The sequence below is a fragment of the Diplotaxodon limnothrissa genome, linkage group LG16, assembly GCF_057381915.1.
Source record: "Diplotaxodon limnothrissa isolate DT_005_m linkage group LG16, D_limnothrissa_male_GT1.1, whole genome shotgun sequence".
In the NCBI taxonomy this organism is placed as follows: Eukaryota; Metazoa; Chordata; class Actinopteri; order Cichliformes; family Cichlidae; genus Diplotaxodon; species Diplotaxodon limnothrissa.
The window spans coordinates 17,218,748-17,238,811 of NC_140611.1; the positions used below are offsets into that span (position 1 = coordinate 17,218,748).

Consider the following 20,064-nt stretch of genomic DNA (forward strand, 5'->3'; position numbering starts at 1 on the left):
CTCACCTTTTCCTGCCTGGCTCATGGCTCCGGTGTCTCTACCACACTGGCCTTTGTTATTCACCCCAAACGTCCACACTTCACCGTTTTTGGTCAGAACACATGTATGAGCCTTACCCATGGCAACCTGAGTTACAAAATGACCTTTGAGGTCTGTCACCTGACCTGTAGAGAGGAAAATAATATTGAATATAAAGATTTTAGAGAATGAGCAATTCTTTTGGACACAAATTTTAATTATTGTAGAGCGTTGATTAAACCAGACAAGGGAATGTTGAAATATCTATGCTCCGTTTCTGTCAACTCACAGGTGCTGTCACTGTATATAGCATCTTTGCCAAACATGTAGAGTTCTCCATCCTTGGTGACAATGCTGCTGCTGCCATTGTTGCATGCTGTGTACACGGCTGTCTTGGTCTCCAGTTTGATCATTTTCTTGGGCTTGTACGGCTTGGGCTGTCTACGACTTTTAGCTGAAAAAAAGAACACAACAGACATCACATTTAGCTTCTCAGCCAAGTTGGCTTTCATTCCGGTTTTAACAAGGTGAATGTTTGAAAACAGTCATCTCACTAGATTCTCCATCTTCCCCTTTGCTGGCAGACCCTGTGAAGAATACACTTCCATCTTCAGCCACTAGCAGCGCATGAGAGCCATCATGGCCGACTGAGAACTGGACAATCTTCGGAGATTTCGTAACGGGCAATTCCACCCATTTCCCTGCTGATGGGCCACCCTGTTTTATACCCAGACTCTGGTATTTTCCTGTATAGTAGATCTAAAATAAAACACAAGGAGACTCATTTAAACACATGCAAAAAGACTGAAAACAGTTTGGGTTTTAAAAGAAAATTTAAGATTACAAAATGTTAGTCTGAGGCTCTTATACTAAAGTTTGTTTGTGTGTATGCTGCCAATTCAAATACAAGAGCTTTTAGTCATATATGTAAAAGTCTGGTGTGGTATGCAAAATAATTTTTATGACTCAGATTATCCAGCACTCACTTTGGAAACAACTCCACTACCTCCAGTAGCATTTGAGAGAACAGTAGCATGCATTAAGCATACCCAATCTGGGTCATGAGTTAAATGCTTATACTTTCTTATGGATAAAATTCATCTGTTCCCATTGTACCCATCCACTCTTGGTAATATGCAGATAAAACGCGTTGTGAGTTTAGGTCTCTACACAAAGGAATGTGTAACACACAACTATCCTAGACTGCTATCTACTGCAGAAGAGAAGCACACTGTGCCACACTTACAAAAAATAAAAAGGCACAAACAATCACACACCCAAACCACATTCATAGTTAGCATTCTCATCTTATTATACAAGAGAGTATTGTAAACCTCTGATCACTTAATTACTTGTATCGACAGTTTTGATAACACCTGTTGATTCTACTCTTATATAAATTCAAAAACTATAGGAAGCTTCTCTTCCAGTCTGCCTTGTTGTGCCTCCCTGAAGTTGCTGACATTGTACTGTAGGGCGAGACTCACTGCATAGCTGGCTGAAATACAGGAACGCCAGTTCAGAAGCTTTTTAGCTCAGCCTGCCTATAACCACTAATAAAGGCTGTGTCCTGACAGCACAAAAAAGGCAGACATTAAGACATAAAAACAACTCTGTAATTTTGTATTATTTAAAGATAATTTAGCTAAGAGGGCTAGCAAACATTTCCTAAACATAAAGGTCTGTCTTATTAGGCTTTTGTGCAGCTTGATGTTGGAAAATCTGACTAAGGCTAACTATGTACAGATGTTATAAACTGCAGGAATGTTAAATTGTACGATGGGCTTAATGCAGTCAAACAAGCAGGAACACAACTGAGTCCTTCCCCCACCACAGGTTCACCCTTCAAAGTGCCTGGTCTGTCATTGGCAAGACAAAAGCTCTTAAGCTCAGCAGCTGAAGCGCTTCCAACATTCATTTTTGTTAAACATTTCAGACACGCCACCAGTCTCACCTTTCCTGAGGCAGTTTTCATCAGAGCAAATTCCCTGCCTGCTCCAAGCAATGCTGCCTCTTCATCAAAGCCTGTGCCTGAGAGAAGAACATAGCATTTAGAGCCAAAAACACAAGGGGACAGGATTGGAAGTACTGTGCACCATTTTTTTAAAAAAAAGAATCCCATTAAGTTATGAGCAATTTTTGACACATTTGCAACCTTGCAAACACAAGTATACTGCAGAATGCTTCCAGCAGGTATACAAAAGCATGTGAAGCTTTATTACACATATTATCTGTATTTTGCATCACTTACTGATGATGTGCAGATCCTTCTCGAGGTCAAAAAGAGAGATGCCACAAGCGTGCAGACATTTCCTTGCCAGCTTAAGCTGCAGTTCCTGCTGCAGGGCCGGGTCTGAACTCATAGTATAGATCCGTACTACAAAACCATCCTGCAGGAAAGAACACAGCTTAGCTTCATGGCAAAACACTGCAACAGTGTCACGTATGGTCCAGGCCCATTTAACAAAAGACACTTCTGTTTAGAGAAAATGCATCCCTGCTCCCATCATTACAATGGGTCACACCCAAAGTGAATAACTAATGAACTGCATGAAGAATCAATTACTCATTCATTACAACTTATTAGCTAGTCTGCTGACTTAGCCTCTGGGGATAACGGACAATATTTTGGGGGCTTTTAGTGTGGACATCTAGCCCAAAGCTTCTATCTCAATCTGCTCATCATTGTGTATATTAAAGCACATTCAATCACTCTTTTGCTTTTCATGATAGCTGTTTACATGTATGCAGCCAAAGCCCTCTCAAATAAAGTCAATAGATTTTGGACTACAAACAGAAAACAAAAAGTTTTAGGTGCAAAAAAATCTTGTCCATTCTTCACAGGTTCTACTTATTAATCAACTCAGAATTGTGTTTTATATATAAATTAGTGGAGAGAAGTACTGAAATCCCCTTCAGTGACAATATTAATAGCATGGTGTAGAGCGTGACACGCTGATTGATCACATTGATTCATGGCAGAGCGCAGGACATATGACTATGGCCGTGACGATTTACAGAAAAGAAAACAGTAAAAATGGGAAGACCTCGAGGAAATAATTATAAGATAACAGGGATATAACTGAGGGGTGGATGCTGGGACGTGGGACTATTCTGGTTTTCACTGCGTGGTGATAATGACAGACTCATCTAATGTGCTTTAATTTCCACAGAGCAGAGCATATGGGCCTCAAATCATTAAACTCCAACTATAGGTGGTTTAAGCTGCCAGCTGATCACTATAAATGCATATAGCTTCTGAGCCCCATGCAGTACTCCACCCCCTTTGATTAGTGTAGAAACAGCCTTGCTGCAATGGCAGATATATGGATTTCAGAGACTCCCCTCCCCCACTCACATTACAGAGTGCTTATGCAGATAACTGCTTGAGAGAGTAAGCTCTCCAGAGAATACCCACATGTGGTGCCATTTGCCTCACTGCCACACACACATATACACAACACACACAAACACAGCTGGACCCCCTGTACGGCACAGCTGGTGATCAGCTGAGAGTCTTTTTGGAGTGAGGGAGGGACAGATGCCTCACTGGTCCAGTCAAGTTGAAAAGTTAACCTCATTTTAACTAACAAAAGGAAACGAAGCAGATAGCACTGTTAAGAAGGTAAGGATGTCATTGCACAAGTGCGTGTAAAAATGATTTGTCACTATGAGAATTCATACCAGCTGGTATGAAGTGGCCATCTTTCCCCATTCAATTCAAGTTTGACAATTCAAAAGAGAAGCAAAACAATTCTTTGTATAGCCCTTTTTCCATTTTTACCTACTTGGGGCGGCTTGGTACGGACTGACACAGGTTTTAAGGTTTTCCATTAAGTGGTAATATCTGGTAGGTACCAGTAGGGCTGCTCAATTAATCGAATTTTAATCACGATTACGATCTGGGCTTTCAACGATCATTAAAAATGACTGAGCCGATTATTAGCCCCTCCCTCATTTATCCGCGACACCTTAAAGGCCGTCTGTGAAAATATTGTCGGGCATAAACCAGTCCGTGGCGCAAAAAAGGGTGGAGACCGCTGATTAAGAGGACCCGAGGGAAGCTCGGAAAGCTAAGCAGAAGTTATTTGGAGAGGAGAGTGACTGCCGTTGGTTGAAAAGAGAGTTTAAAAAAAAAAAAAAAACTTCAGTGGTGTTGCACACTATTTTATATTATTTTTTTAAAGTTATTGTTAACCCTTTAAAGCCGGTCAGAGCAGCACGCTCCGTTTTGCGTAACTATTTTTAAATCCCTGTAGAACCTGAACCGTGTAAGCTAGCGCAATAATTTGTTTTGCATATGAAACCGGAGGAGTTGTACTTACATCTGATGCCATCAGCTTGTCCTCGGTCACGGTTTCGTTCCACATATAGCTTTGCAAAAATTGCATAAAAAGCGCTTGCAGGAACAAAAACATAATATTCCAGAAACACGCTTCGCCGTTCCTATCAGCTGTTCGTAACACTTCCCACAGTGAAATGATGCACCTGCTGTTTTCTTTGCAAATTTGCATCATAGGATTGTTTTTTGTTTTTCCTGCAGTATATAAAAATTGCTGTATCTCCAAAATAAAACTATGAAGACACTCAAAATAAATTTCCTGTGGTGGGAAACTATTTTTTTGCAACTTTATTGTATTTAAAGTTTTGAGGGATAAACCTCTTAAATTTCTCCAAGTAGAAATATATGTAAACAAAACAAAAACGATTTTCAATTTTTTTTGTAGTTTATTGCACTTTTTTGCAATTTATGTAATTACTATGACTTAATGCATACATATTATTAAAATATGGGCTATAACAGTTGTATTGATGTATAGCAACTTGAAATGCTCCCACAAATGGCACTACAGCATGTAAAAAAAATAAATAATATAAGCTCTGGTGGACTTGGTTCTATGGTAGGTCTTAAAGGGTTAAATAAATATCGTCAAATAATCGTGATCTCAATTTCAGTGAAAATAATCGTGATTATCATTTTTGCCATAATCGAGCAGCCCTAGGTACCAGGTACTTTTTTTAGTACCTGAAAGCGATCCGAAAATGTGACGTCAGACTGATCAGCACATCTACCATTGCCTTGATGTCTGCTTTTGTTGTAGCGTTCATGTCACATACAAATTATGTCACGGGATGCTTGGCTGTGTTGTTATAACGACCCCACACACTTAGGTTGTACTCTATTGCAATGGAAAACACACTGAGCCGATCCAAGTAGGTACTAATGGAAGACGTGCTTTTCTGAGCGAATCAGCGACTTGTTTTTTGAATCTGGGAACTTCATGGTCCAAGCGTGGTACTCCACTGGTAATCCATAGATGCTATGCAGAGCAAACCAAACAACATATACCGTCCACAGCAGCCACCGTTTTTTTGCTTCTCTTAATGTATTCTTGATATCTGATCGCACGCCATAGCGAACACTGCTGTTTTTCCGTTTGCAAATGTTTCAACTAATTTTCAGTCAGCCTACATATAGCATCCTCACTGCTGGCCTCTGCATTGGTTGAATTCCTTAATCCTGCTTTCTGCAGAGCCTAAAAGCTATGCAAATGGCTATAAATGCAGGGCCATAAATCCAGCAGTTGCTTCTGTTGTCAACAGCAAGTTTCTTGATGCTTCCTGTGTAGTCATCAGATGAGTAGGGCAAGACTTCCTGTTCCATCTGCCAGTCACCGTTAATGAAAGCAGATAACTTTCAAAGGCTTAAAGCTAAATCGTTGTTTGACAGATGATTTCACAACTGCACTTAGGCGAAATACGCTGCCTCTCTGCCTTGCCATGTTAATGGACAATCTAAGCCTGTTCAAACATGATTTGTCTATTGACCATGGACTATAAGCAAACTACAAATGGAAACCAGATAGCTTCCTGCACCGAAAGCCTTTTACCTTGCCTATAGATTTATATTAATGTGAATAAATTTGCAACTATCTTAATTCAAAATTCAAAACTACAATTTCATTAGAATTAAAAAGAAAGTGGGTGCATAATAAAGCCAGCTCTCTCCCCTGTGTTTACAGCAGACTCAGCAGTACAGATGCACAGCTAGCTTCTTCAGGGTTTAGTTAAACATGCAGGAAAAACATATATTTTGCATACTGAATCAGTTTCAGTTTAAGTTCACCACATTCTTCTAAGAGTCTAAAAAAGATGAAGTGTGTTACTGTAAAACTGAATACTGATGGGCTTTAGCAGGAACACTAAACTTACATCTTTGCAGGCTGCAATCTGGTTAATATATTCTCCATCAGTGAAGATGATGTTCTGTCCATCTGAATGCTGACCTGCAAAATTCAATGTGATGGTTAATATACCTGATATTTTGTTCACTGAAAATTTAATGCCTAATTGAGGTGTTTAAATACAAGTCAATAAATCACCTGGCATTGCAACCGTCCCCTCATGCTCCAGAGTCTCAGGGTTGATCTTCAGGGCCGACATACTGTGGTTACTTGTGTCCCGATACAACAAATACCCCTGAAGACAAAACACAGATGATCAATGAAGTCAATGACTAGCTCCAATCGTGTTTATATACACACACACGTGTATACGTACATATATACACACATGTGTATATAAATACGTACATACACGTACACATATTTCAACGTTTTCTTTATTCTTATTCAACAAAATGTAAGAAAAATGTGTACATGTCAATATTTGCATTACTCACCTGAGCAAAGCCCAGCCAGGATCTTTTCTCCTTTCGGTTTCTGATTCGAGACGTGGAGTTGTACACGTGGCCCTGTGAGGAATTGAATACACACGAGAAGACAAAAACTAACAGTTACAAGCCTTAAATAAAGTCATACAAAACAAAAAAGGTTTATTTGATGAATAATGAAAATGATCTTAATTTTCACTTTTAAAGCACTGCTGTAAAAAAGTTGGAAGAAAAACCATGTTGCTCCAAACAAATTTTTTTTCCATAAACTGGGTATTTTTAAAAAAATTAAACATTTTGAAGTTTTTTGAAGCCAAGTCATTTTCTGACGCTGCAGAAAGCTTTTGAAAAATTCAAGCAATATAACTGCACAAAGCTGATATGCAGCTCTTGCTATCAGCTGATATGCAGCTCTTGCTACGCACCCTGACAGTGCCGCTGTATCCAGAGCCCACTTTGTAGAGTCCATCCTTGCAGAGCAAATACAGGAAGGAACCATCAGTCTGCAGGAGGCAGCGCTCATCTTCATCAATGGTCACCTCCTTCAGGACCCACTTGTTCATCAAGGCTGCACGTTTGATGCCATTTCCAAACCAATCCTGGATCTGAATCTTTCCCACCAGAACAGCCTGTACACTCCTCTGTAACGCGTTCAGTATGGTGGGAACCTGGTGAGATTTAGGAAGACAAGAAGGAAAACTTGCAGTTTCCTGTACATTTTTTTTGTCTGTGGCATTTTCACACAATCTCCCATGGCAGCCATTACACATACTTCTGATCTTACTGTTAACACAAAAGCAAACAAACACAAAAGAAAAAAAGAAACGGAACATAGACAGGAGCAGGCCCACATTTCCCAAAAAGCCTGACTGCCATTGTGATGATTCATAATCCAGTTAATACATAAAAGATAAGCAAAGAAGGGGAAAAAACAAATACAAACACAGCCCAGTGTTTATATAGGATAAAATGTGTGAGCCTACAAGTCCCCGCTATGCCACAATCACATGTGGAAATTGCATCCAAATGCAGAAAAAGGAGAAGTATGTTTTCAGTCACAAACCCTTTCCACTTATTAGCACTTGCTGTTCAACTTGGCAAAGAATTCGAAAGAACAGCTTGGTATAGAGCAGAGGAAATAAAAAAAACATTGCAAAAGACAAGCTATGGACAGAAGCAAACAGAAGAATGACTAATTGGCGGAAGAATGCAGTCAGGGTAAAATAATCAAACCGGAGATCAGAGCAGCCTGACATTTTCCAAAACTCAATTTGTGCTGTCCAGACACTGCCCTGAGACTCCCTGCACTGAGAAACGCATGGAGCCAGGTTCCTTTATCCACTTCAGCATGCACTTTGGTAATCAAAAACATGTTTACCAATATGGAGCACATGAGAGAAGGGTTACATGTTCTGGTGGAAAATGTTTAGAAACTGAAAAGATCATATTCAACGGATTCCAGCTTGTGCTTAACCAAAGAGGATCACATAAATGTCTACTTCCAAGACATCTGACTGAGATTTAAACAGATAATCATTTAAATATTGTGAAATCTCAGAATGTACTTGTTCTAGAAACGCATAACAAAAAAGTACAAAGACTAGGGTGGACTGACACTCTTCTTACATTGTCTTTGATTTCGAAAATGAATCATAGACATGTAAAAAGAGTTAAGACACACATGTACAATCAGTCAAATTTGTTTGAATTAGTTGCTTACCTGTATTGTCTGGCAGGCATGACTGCCATTATTTGTAAGAATGGCAGAAACTGCCTGGAGGATCTTCCCCGTGTCTCCCCAGGCCACCACCAGACTGAAGAGGCAGGCACAGGACAGCGCAGTGATGGCCTGTCCCGTTGGGTCATTGGGTCCTGTGCTCCGAACCGTGGTCTCCAACAACAACTGGAAAAGAGACTCTGGCAAAGCAAAAGAAATGGTTGGAAGGTTGGCCATTTGAGGAAACAATTAAAGTGTAATATGTAAAGATGGCTGAACAAAGTAATAACGACAAACGTTATACATTTGGTAGATTCAACATAAAAATAAGCATTTTATACTTCAAATACAATATGCTAATTACATTGGAATGCATTAGACAGTACACATACTGCTTTACCTAACACATCAGGTGGCTCAGTCTGGAAGCCCTCAGGCTGTTGTCCCTGCAGCATGTCCAGCAAGGCCTGCAGGCTACGCAGGCACAGCAGAGGGTGAGAGAACCGAGTCTCTTTTATCAGCTCAAAAACCCCACACAGGCCAATGCCAATGATCTGCAGATGCACCAAAGGAACACGGTTTCTATGAGCTAATCAACAACGCACTCCAAGTTAAATTGCTTTCTTTTATATATTTTAAAACAAACAGATGAGCATGCCCTAAAAGGTTTGAAGTGGATGTTTACAGTCAATGCCACTACATCTGATCAGGGCCCCACAGCATGCAGAGGACTACGAAGGACTTAGATTTTGTATAATGACAGACCTACTTGGCTATGTGGAGAAGAGTGGAAGGCATTCAGCATTCCCCTCTCAGAATTGCTTGTTAGTGAATCACATAATGATTCAAATGTCCTTTCATGTCTCATTGAAGAACTTGTTTTGTGAAAGCTTAAAATCAGTGTAACGAATATAGTATAATGGATTTTTTTTTTTTTTTTTAATGTACAGGAGGATACAAATGGCACAGCACGAAAAAATAATGGAAAATTGCAAAACACATAATATTTTTAAAAAGACTTTCAAGATTTTTGTAGCTGAGACTTCACTGACGCTTACGATCACAGTGTTTGTTAGCCACCGTTATTGAGCTAAAATTAAAGATCAAATTGGCAAATATATCAATACCAATCATTTCATAGGTATCAGTGATAAAACAACATTTATCTTAACAAAACTGATTAGTCAGGATTATTTTTAAACAATGAAGTGTGAAACAAAGAGTGAAAGATCACTAGATCGGGACCAGAAGGAGACAAATCCCTGAGAGGATTGCATCGTGATGGGGATCTGGTTTTTAAAAATAAATAAAAATAATAGTAATAAAAAAAAAAGTCAAATCCAAAAATGCTGTGAACGAGGGAGCAGCAGCACTCAGTATTCATAAGATGCAAGTATTTTCATTGAGCAAAAATTTTCTGTCATGCAGATTTAGAAAGCTAATTTAGACAGTTTTATTAGAAATCAAACTGTAAAATTTGCTCCCAGGTGTAAATGTCAGCCTGGCAACAGCAGGGGCACAGAGTGAATTTATTTTTCTAACAGGCACACGGAGAAAAGGACATAGTTGGGGAAGCCTCACAGGATTTGGGGTGGGGGTTGTTTGAAATCTCTGGTAACACAAACCTCAATTATGACAATAAAAACAATAAGCCCTAAAGGATCTCACAGATCCATCAAAAGAATACGCTGGCTCGCTTTAGTAGGAAGTGCAGCTAACAACAACATAAGCAGCTGATATTGCTCTTCCTTGCTTGTACCTTTGGCAGCTTCACGGCTGGTTCGCGGTACTCCTCCTCCTCCTCGCTGTCTGAGTCGCCGCTCTGTACCGAGCTCCTGGAGGCCAGCGCCAGGGAGGCCTCTCTTTGCTGCCAGTCCAGCACACAGTGCCGCACGTTGCAGTAGACATTGAATGCAGAAGGGTTGCTGTGTAGCTTGATGTCTGGCACGCAGAGTGCTCCATCTAGACTCTCGGCCTGTGTGGAAACAAGAGTGAGGAGGGTCGGTTAGAAAATCCTCATTATAAACCACATTTATAAACTGTAACATCAATATTTATAGTAAAATTCAATACACTTTGGTACAGTAAAATAACTGCTGTACATTGACAAGTAGGTAATCCATTCCTCCTTTGTGTACCTCATGACTCAGTTACTTTAGAAGGAATTTAATTTGGCCCACTGACGATACCCTCCCCACTTCTAAAGCACATTGCCTACTGACCACAACAAATGAGGTAAGAATCCCTCAGAGAAAATCTCCCGAAATCTACACCTCAGGGACTCTGTGCAGATGTTTTCTGTTACATGCAAGTTGAAACAAAATTATATAACCAAAATAAATTGGGAGTGTAAGACGTCTGCTGAACACCATATTTACACGGTTAGTTCCATCACTGTCCTCTCACGTGGTGACTGTGAAAATAAAGAACTCTTCATTCTGCTTCAGACTCCTAAGGACACTTGCTTTGTACAGACTAGGCGAGCGTTTCCCAATTTCAAGAACTGCTCAAGACCATTTTCGCGGTTGCAAAATTAATTACACAATATTCTGAATAAACAGTGCGCAAACGTGTCCTTTAGTCCACTTAGTTCGAGCTGAACTTAAAAGTTAAACTGAAAAAATGCTTAAGGATGTCTTTGCAACAAAAAAGGTGGTGAAATTAAAGTTTTAAAAGGCACTCAAGAGAAAATAAGCTGGCATGGCCAAGTTATTTCTAAAAAAATAAATAAAAAGATAATAATAAACGTAAATCATCACTGTTGTGCAGTGAGGTGAGAAATTTAAAGCAGATAATTCTTCAATTAAAAATATTTTTAAAAATCCTCATTATGTTACACAATTACAATTAAAAGGTTCAATTATTAACACTGAACAGGCAAACAGTCTACAATCTCTACCCATGCCTACTGGGATTAGAAACAAAAAGACATTTTAGAGAAGTCTTGCTGATGGTGCCTCTTGCATGTTGTTTAATTGTGTTACACTAAGTGCTGTTTGTAATATCAAGTCAGCCATCACTGATGTAAACGAGTTGGACCAGTCAACAGGGAGAATTTGCATCCTAATCATTACATCAAAGATTAAGGACTCCAATCCAAATAATCACTGGAGAAACTACAGCTCACAGAGAAACTTGATAAACTAACTGATAAGCTTTCACCATCCCACCAAGCAAAGCATTTTGATCTACAGTCCTGAGGCAACCTCTAGAGAATCACATTGATCGATTGTCCCTCTCTCCCAGTGTTGCACTTTTGGCATCACCGTCACAGAGGGTGATGTCATCTATTTGGGAAGAAAGGTCATTCATTTTCAGCTCAAATCAGCCTCCAGCCCTCATCTAACACTTATGTCTCCTGCTTTCCTACCTAGCCTCTTGTGACCAAGTGACTGTGCAGTATTTACAAAGGAGCACATTGTCTGCACGGAGCACTTAAAGCCTTTTTGAACACAGAAGACTGTAACAACCCATGAAGCAAGGAAAATATGATTTCTGAGGAGATAAAGTAAAAACCGAAGGGTAAGGTACATCAAAATCCTGCAAGCTGAAGCTGTGGGTTTAATGCAAGAAGCTCAGCAGTTTTGGCCCGTCTCTACAAGAACTGGATACCAAGACATTTATTGTTTGATTAATATTTATACAATTTTTTTTGTGTCTTGCTTCCAAACCGTTCAAGCTTCAACCCTATATTAATAAGCATGAAGACATTATTAGACTAGATGGTCATCTGATTAAATGTAATTCAAAGATTTGGAGTTAATGCTAGATAAAAGAAACCAAAATCTTTAGTGCAAAGAGGTACTTAAATTACAACATAAAGTCGTACCTACGGTTTGTTACTTTATAAATGTTCTTAAATACAAAAAAGAAGGGGAAAAAAAAAATCTGGTTATATCATGTATCAATTATGTGAATAAAAATGATTTATATGATCAAAACAATACGTTCTGATCGCTATAGACATGTCTCCATCTACATAAAGCAATTGCAGTAGCTTTTATTTAATTTTTAACTGTTACTTCTGCAGCTCATCTCTGTATGACAGCACTAGGCTTTGAGACATATTTGAAGTAGCAGCCAAACTCAATATTGTGGGTTCACATGCAGCACACTTCACCAAAATAGCTTTTTACACCATCACTACAAGAGCCGCAGCAGTATAATGATAAATTAAATTTTTCAGGAGCATTACTCATCATTTCATGCCATTTGAGAGAGCAGTGTGGAGAGCACCATCATGGAGAGTGGTATAGAATTTCCATATATGTTTGCAATACATTAGCAGTCCTAAGCTACTGCAACCAACCCTTTACTGAGCAACAAGAAGTCATGGACCACAGATGAAAGATAAATTGAAGACAAGATATCCTGACTTTTAGTCCATAGCATCATGAATTGCCTAACAGATGTACTCTAAAACAAGTTCAAACCAAACCCCAGTCAGCCTAGCAACTGTCTGTTTTAACTCAAGCTTTTTAACTCAAGAATCTGTACGTGCTAAAAGGTGGCCTTTGATGTAGCATTTGATCAGAAAGACAGAAAAAATAAAATAAGCTGTGAATTTTAAACCAGCTTATGTGTCCACCATCAGTTACCATGGTGATCTAGCCAGATTAAGTGAGAGCTATCTTCAGCTACTTCCAACAATGTAAACTCTGACATGAAGTTCAGCATACCTTGCTAACCCATTAATCAGGTTTTATACCATGTCCCTGGTCTTTTGACAGATCACCTCTGTCTGCTAGACATCCAAGCCTACCTACCAGTGATTTACATTTGTGATTAGGGTGAAATGTCTCAATCAGCGATTTATGCAGGACGCATTAACAAAAGAAATATCAACTCTCTAGGACTGCACTAACTTTATAATCAGACAGAGGTGCCTCCACTACACATGTTAAATTGAATGTGTGGTGCTATACTTGCTGATCATTGTCATCATGTTTTCTGGCTTTGTCCTGCAGTTTCTTCCTATTGGTTGCACATAGTATCATAAATAAGATCAATCATCAGCTCAAAGAGCATCTTTGATTTGAGGTATTTAGTTCTGTCAGCACATTCCCCAAAGAAGGAAATGAGCAATGACGCTTCAGCCTACAATATTTATTAAAAATAAAAATAAAAATGAATTTGCAGAATTGCTTTTGTTCAATTTTGAGGAAGTCAAACAGGAAATCTCTAGATAGACTTTCTACAAAAATCTGTGATTAAGATTGATATAGACTTTTTTGTAATAAACAGATCAGTGATGGGAAACAGCCTCAAAATTCAACATTTAAAGAACTTTGCTATAATTATATTTATGATGATATAGAAAATACTGGACAAGATTTTATCGATTACTGAAGCTTGCACGGCAGTAGCATTTATTAGTCCAAATGAAATGAAGGCCATCTTCCAGCCTTCTTTTCCAATGAGCCACTGTCATTGAGGACAGAGTACCTCATTCAAAATGTGAATCTACTGCTTCAAAGTGCCAGCAGCATTACAGAGAAATAGTAGTGACACAGCATTATATGCAGTGTCACAGAATAAGTCAAATGTAATGTAGGCACAAAAGTAGTAAGATAGCATCTTAACATTTTATTTTAACCATGACTAAAGTGACATCTCCTTGTAACCATTCAAGAACTGCGCAATACTGTCACATATTAAAACTGACAAATATTTTCCACCTGGTTTTTTCTTGGTTCCAGCTTTTAATTGCTAAAGCCCTCCTTTTCCACCACACAACCATGTCATTAGTTTCCATCCACGTTTGCTCTTCCTTTTGACAGGAGCGCTCCAGCAACGCTTGATTGAGTCACTAGTTTACTTTTAGGTCAATCACCAGTTCATCCCCCCTTTTACATCCCTTCAGAGCCTGGATATACTGAACTGTGTGTTTTTGACTTAAGTGGTCAAACAAGTTTGTTGTTTTCACCTTTAGCTAGAAAAGCTTTATTGTATATTTGGCAAAATACTGCGCTTTATTGAAGGGCATGCCTTCTTTTTTCTTTTTAGGTACTAAATTGTCACTCGAGGTTGATGCACTGCTCTCATTCTCAGACATGTCTGGGATTGTGTTGTCATCCTGCCTAGGGAATTATTACTTTGCTCTGATAACACCTTATAACCTCCTTTGTTTTTAACCAGTATTAACCCAAATAATATGGCCCAGCTACCCACACCTACTGGTGACATTTGATCACTTCCTTTCCATTTTGATACTTTATGCACATTAATGTGCTGTGGTATTTATTTCTTCTTCGTTTGTTGAAATGCGTGCAGAAACAGAGACACTATTGATTATATTTGCCACGTCATTCGTCAAAATTATTTCACATTTCCCATGTATCAAAACATTCATACAGCTACAATGTCAAAAAGTAGTTCAAATACAGGAAGTGGTCACATTTATTTAGTGCGGCAACTAAAGTACATGCAATTGAGGACTGGGACAAACACATTAACTCTCAACAGTCCCCAGACTTTATTTCCTTCACATTCATTCATTCATTCATTCATTCATTTTTTAAATGAATTCAATCCAGGTTTTAGATGCCTAACCTTCCCCAGCACTTGCATTATTTCACAAACCACCTGAGAAAGCTGGAAATAGTTTGCAGATGCAACGGTCTGAATATTCTGAACTGGAAATGTGCTCTTTATGGACATTTCCAAACTGTATCTCGCAAGTGCAGAATAGTTGTATATGAATATAACCTTAGGATATATTATTTAGATGTGATGTTTTAGGCATTCCTTTCTTTGAAATCATTAAAGTATTACTTACACAAAAAAAGAACTGTTGCAAGAACACTACATCACCTGTGGTGTGTGACACAGGTAGGGGAGTTCCTAGTGTACAAAGACAGCATCACATTATCTGCCATAGCATGACTAATTTAGAAAGCCCTCACATCTCTTAAATCCACTGAATGAAATGTCTCATGCTCACTGCCCGTGTTTGTCTTTAATAAGACATTAATATACAAGTTTGACAGTATTCGTTTCAATGTATTACTTTGCACGATTATGTTGGTATTATAATGACAGTTTTTCTAAATGGCACAGAAAACACATTTCACTTTACACAAGACATTACATCATCCTCTTCATTAGGATGATAAGTGTTTATGCTCTGGCTTTATGCTCACTCTACTTTCACGTTTGTAAGCACAGAAGCAGACAGGGAGGGGGGAGAGAAAAGCTTTCAAACCACGCTCTTGTCTGACTACACGAGTGTCAGAGGCGTGAAAGAGCAAGAGTGAGCACAACACATACAAATAGAGCACGACTGCCAGAGTAAGAGCCCACATTTTTATGCCTCCCTGCCAGCCAGCCTTGCCTACCACACAGAATATCTTATAGCGTTGTGAGCAATTCAACCTGAGCTGACTCGGCCACTCTACGCCGGATTGCTTGTCTGGAACACTTGAGGAGAAAGATGACGAAAGAAGTCCGAGTAAAGCCTCTTTTCTCTTCTGCTATTATCATGTTAATCTCTGTTGCTTATGCCTGTAAGCTCCTCAAAAACATAATTTTTTAAAAAAGTCTAAGAAATATACAAGAAATCATGAAAGGAGACCAAGCTATCAAACACGAGAAAAAATTAATTTAAAAAAAAAAAAAAAAAAAAAAACATGAGACATAATCAAAGGTGACTGTGCTTATTGCAGATTTTGTTATTAGGTCTCACTGAGTTTCACACCTTTTTTTTTTTTTTTTTTTTAAGGAGTGACCTGGCCAAGAGGGCAGCAAAAATTGTTACAAACAAAAACCACAAAAACCAAGAGTTGGACAACTTTACAACTGCGTGAAGAAAATGCAGTTTTTATGCAATAAAAAGTTAACTTAAGTCGAGTTAACTGGGACTGAACAGCACCAAAGGCAGACTGCAGGAACTCATGGTTTTGTAGGACAAAAAAAGATGAGCAGTCCAAGGTCAAAATGTATAAATCTTAGGATTTGTTAACAAATGCTGGCCCTGCAAGGTCTCCACCTGAAAGAGAAACACAACAGCATCATCTGATGCAGGCTAGAATCCCTCTTTGGAAGGAGGAGACTGAAGCAGGAAACAGTTGCCGTGGAGATGTGGAACACATTAGGTTGCTCGGCAACAGGCCATCATGAACAAGTCAGAGCCACTCCCATGTGTCTCTCATTCCGCCTATCCACCACGTCAGCTTCTTGTGTGGACGGGCTTACTGACGCCCGATCGGCCCCGACTTAACGAAAAACAATGTTTGTGCCAAATACCCTCCAGACAACACAGGAGCTAATCTCGCCTTTAATCTCATCCTTAATCTGTTCAATTCGTTCAATAGAGTCAAGCCAGCTAAAAAGACATACCAACACATTTGCAAACATGGCAGTTACGAAATAAAACTGATGTTTTCATTCACACGAGGAGAGAAATTTAAATACATAAAGTATGTGTTATGCTTATTAAATATTTTAAGGAGCACTGAGAGGGTTATGAGTGATTATTTCCTACTACTTTTTACAGAGTAGTAGCAATGTGAATTAAGGATTTACAAGTACAGCAAAGGTTGTCCAAGTCAAAGTTTAATATTGCCTAACAGCTTTTAGACATTGAAGTGCCTCTTACCTTTGTTCTTGATTTGACTTTTGACTTGACCTTCTGTCGCCTTTTAAGTTTCTTCTTACTCAATGCCTTCTTTCCCCTGGAAGCAAACAGTGATCCGTTAGTTTTGCAAAACTGTGCTCTTTTTAAGCAAAAACTCTGGACTTCTTGTTAACATTCAAACGATGTAGAAGCTTGCTCAAGCTATCATCCAAAGGTGGAAGTGTAAAAATGAAATGTGCACAACTGGATCACTTTATTTTTAAAGCAAAGGTCAACATTGTACTTAAAGAGACAGCACATAGTAACACTTCAGACATGAGGGAAGGTAAACAATTCTTCTTCATGCAAGGTTTCAAACTATTTCAATGTCAAAATCTTAAATTCTTTCTAACGTCCCACACAACTGTGTCGATTTCATTTTTGTTTCACTCTGCAGAGCGAGCAAAGAGATCTATAAGCACAGTTCATCTTGCTTAACCGCCATAAGTGCATCAGGAAATTCACATTCACTGTTGCCTCTCATATCAAACCTTCCCAAAATAGGCACTAGTTTGTTTCTGCAGAAATTCCCCTTTGATGCCTTTGAGCTGTCACTGAAATCTGTTTTGCAGTGACTTTTTGTGGCCAGTCTCTCTTACAAATCCACCTGTCAATAAGATGTAATACGAAGCTAGAAATAGAAACGCCACTAAAATTAGTCACCACAGTTACTCACTACAAAAAAGCATAAAATATTTACAGGTTTTAAGTGTCCTATTTTTTTTTTTTACTTAATAGCATAGCTGAATATTGCTTTCCAGCACCATACAAATAGCACGATATCAGGTCTCAATCAAGGCTGATCCAGATACTCCTTTTTAGCAACTTTCTCCAAAGAGCTTCCAAAACAGGCCAACTGAGCATGCCTATGACTTTTTAAATAAGCAACTTCTTAAATAAGCACTTTTTAAATAAACATCTGGTGGCAGATGTTAGTTGAAAAGGACATGAGCAACCAACTAGACAGACTGAGGATTTTCTTCTGCCTGCTCCTTCATATACACCAATTAATTCAACATTTGTTTATAAAAACAGAGTAGCGTTCAGCATTATGTTGGTCCTTGGTTAAAGCAACCATTGTACACACTGAGAACAGCAATTGGATTTGTGAGGGGAGGATGCAGCGATGATCCAGCTATTCAGTCTACAACCTGACTTACTAGAATGACGTAAGTGTATTACCCGCTTATGCTAGAACAGCAAATGAGTTCAGCAAATTCCCCACACATCCTCACCCAAACACGGCTCACGTTTCAAACAAGTGTGAGCACAGTAGCAATAAGCAGTTAATGTTTTGTGTTTGTTTCTTTATTTGTTTGTCGTTTATTTTTTAAATACACAGCAAGCCAAAGTCAGCCTCGTGACTTTTTTTCCTCTCCCTTTAACCGGTTTAAGTTAAGATAACCTGGTGAAAGGTCGGATGCTCCCAATAGCTAGCTCACAATGACGCCGTTGGGCCTAATTAGACACACAACACCACAACTTGGCCGGTGACAATGAAGTAAAATGACAGTTTAATAAATAAATACATAAGTAAACAAATATATTACACAAGTGGGGCGCATGTTTGCATTTAGCCGGATCGCACCTCACTCAAAACATCACAAACTACTCCCATGACAGCTAGCCGGCTAGCTCGTTTTGGACGCGAACCCACCCCACAGAGAGGTTTTTCGCTAGTGGACATGTCTCGAGTAGAAAAAGCTTGCGTTTTAGTCACAGTGTGTCAGTTCATAGCCGAAGCAGTTTGCACCGGGAATGCAAAGCCCTCGCATCAGGGTGAACTAACGTAACGTTAGCTTAGATGGCTCCCATAAGCTAAGGAAGTCGAAGTCAAAATTGCTACCTAGCAAGCTAACCCGCAAACAAATTATAGAGTTCCTGAAATACTACCCGTAGTTAAAACACGCGCTTGTGTGACAAAAAATGAGATGCAACCAGAACCATATATAATAAGAAATATACGTGGAAGTTAGCTCATTGGTATTGACTGACGCACCACTGAGCAAGGGTTACTCTTAGCTTCGTTAGCCTGGTTAGCCCTACGAATGACAGCCCAGCCTCCGCGATATTTTTGATTTCATTTTATCCGCTCACCTTCCTTGATTTATCCCTTGCTCTTTATCGTTGATGGCGGTGGTATAAATCCGTCTGTATCTCTCCGCCAGGGCTCGTCCTGAGAGTAAAAGCTGGTACCGAGTCCGACAATCCGACTGGACTCCGGGTGTCGGGCAAGAACCCATCCCCGAACCGACGGTGGAGAGGTCGGCTCCTGCTCCAGAAATGACCCTGACACCCAGCCCCATCGACGGCGATAAGGAGGGCAGAATCCCACCACCGGCGGCCGCTGCCGCAGCAGCACACATCATCGTTTTGCAGAACAATGCATATATATATGTATATATCACACAAAAGATATCACAGCCAAATAATCTCTAGCCATCAGACGCAATCCACGTGTCGATGTATCCGCCACATGTCACATCATTTGTCCGCTACGAACTGCGAAAAAACAACAACGAGCATCCACGGTCCTCAGCGGTTATAAACGCAAATTGTAGCCAATCTGGTGGTGCAGCTAAAAACCCAGTGTAGTCTTGCGATCCGGCCGCAGCGTCAACACGGTGCTCGACTCCAAGGATGATCCTCTCAAATCATAACTGAAATTTCTCGCGAAAAAGCAGAAACGAAAGCATTCATTTAGAAAAATCGCATTGTCGAGTTTCGTTTTTTGCTTCGTTTCTTGACCCCGGAGAGGCAGCACCCTCAGTTGGGCTGCCATCTTAGCTCCATCATCCCTCCCCTCCCTGGCCGAGCCTTGCGTCGCCAGCATGCCGGGATATTTTCATACGTCTGAACCGAGCGATGCTATCATTGATTTAGCTGATCAATTAGTTCTCTGTTTACACAATCGCTGCAAATGCGTAGTTCACTTTTCTTTTTTACATCAGATAAATAATCGTCGAGGCTAAAGACGGCCTCATAGATCAAAGGCAAATCCGCAGGGCTATTTTTTGAACACTGTGCACAGTTGGATTGTGG

General features: G+C 39.6%; 1 protein-coding gene across 3 annotated transcripts in view; it reads right to left on the reverse strand.

Moving 5' to 3' along the window:
• The window catches only part of mycbp2 (MYC binding protein 2), a 67,501-nt gene extending 47,687 nt beyond the window's left edge, over nucleotides 1–19,814 (reverse strand). For all 3 annotated transcript variants that reach the window (XM_085374804.1, XM_085374802.1, XM_085374803.1), the window contains exons 1-14: nucleotides 19,120–19,814; nucleotides 17,005–17,080; nucleotides 10,168–10,383; nucleotides 8,809–8,962; nucleotides 8,412–8,608; nucleotides 7,117–7,359; nucleotides 6,701–6,772; nucleotides 6,402–6,498; nucleotides 6,232–6,305; nucleotides 2,270–2,408; nucleotides 1,973–2,049; nucleotides 573–777; nucleotides 308–472; nucleotides 6–164 (exon numbers count right to left, since the gene is read on the reverse strand). In XM_085374804.1, coding sequence (XP_085230930.1) covers nucleotides 6–164; nucleotides 308–472; nucleotides 573–777; nucleotides 1,973–2,049; nucleotides 2,270–2,408; nucleotides 6,232–6,305; nucleotides 6,402–6,498; nucleotides 6,701–6,772; nucleotides 7,117–7,359; nucleotides 8,412–8,608; nucleotides 8,809–8,962; nucleotides 10,168–10,383; nucleotides 17,005–17,080; nucleotides 19,120–19,391 — 2,146 coding nt within the window. In that variant the 5' untranslated portion in view covers nucleotides 19,392–19,814. The remainder of the gene's footprint in view (nucleotides 1–5; nucleotides 165–307; nucleotides 473–572; nucleotides 778–1,972; nucleotides 2,050–2,269; nucleotides 2,409–6,231; nucleotides 6,306–6,401; nucleotides 6,499–6,700; nucleotides 6,773–7,116; nucleotides 7,360–8,411; nucleotides 8,609–8,808; nucleotides 8,963–10,167; nucleotides 10,384–17,004; nucleotides 17,081–19,119) is intronic.
• Nucleotides 19,815–20,064: the final 250 nt, after the last annotated feature.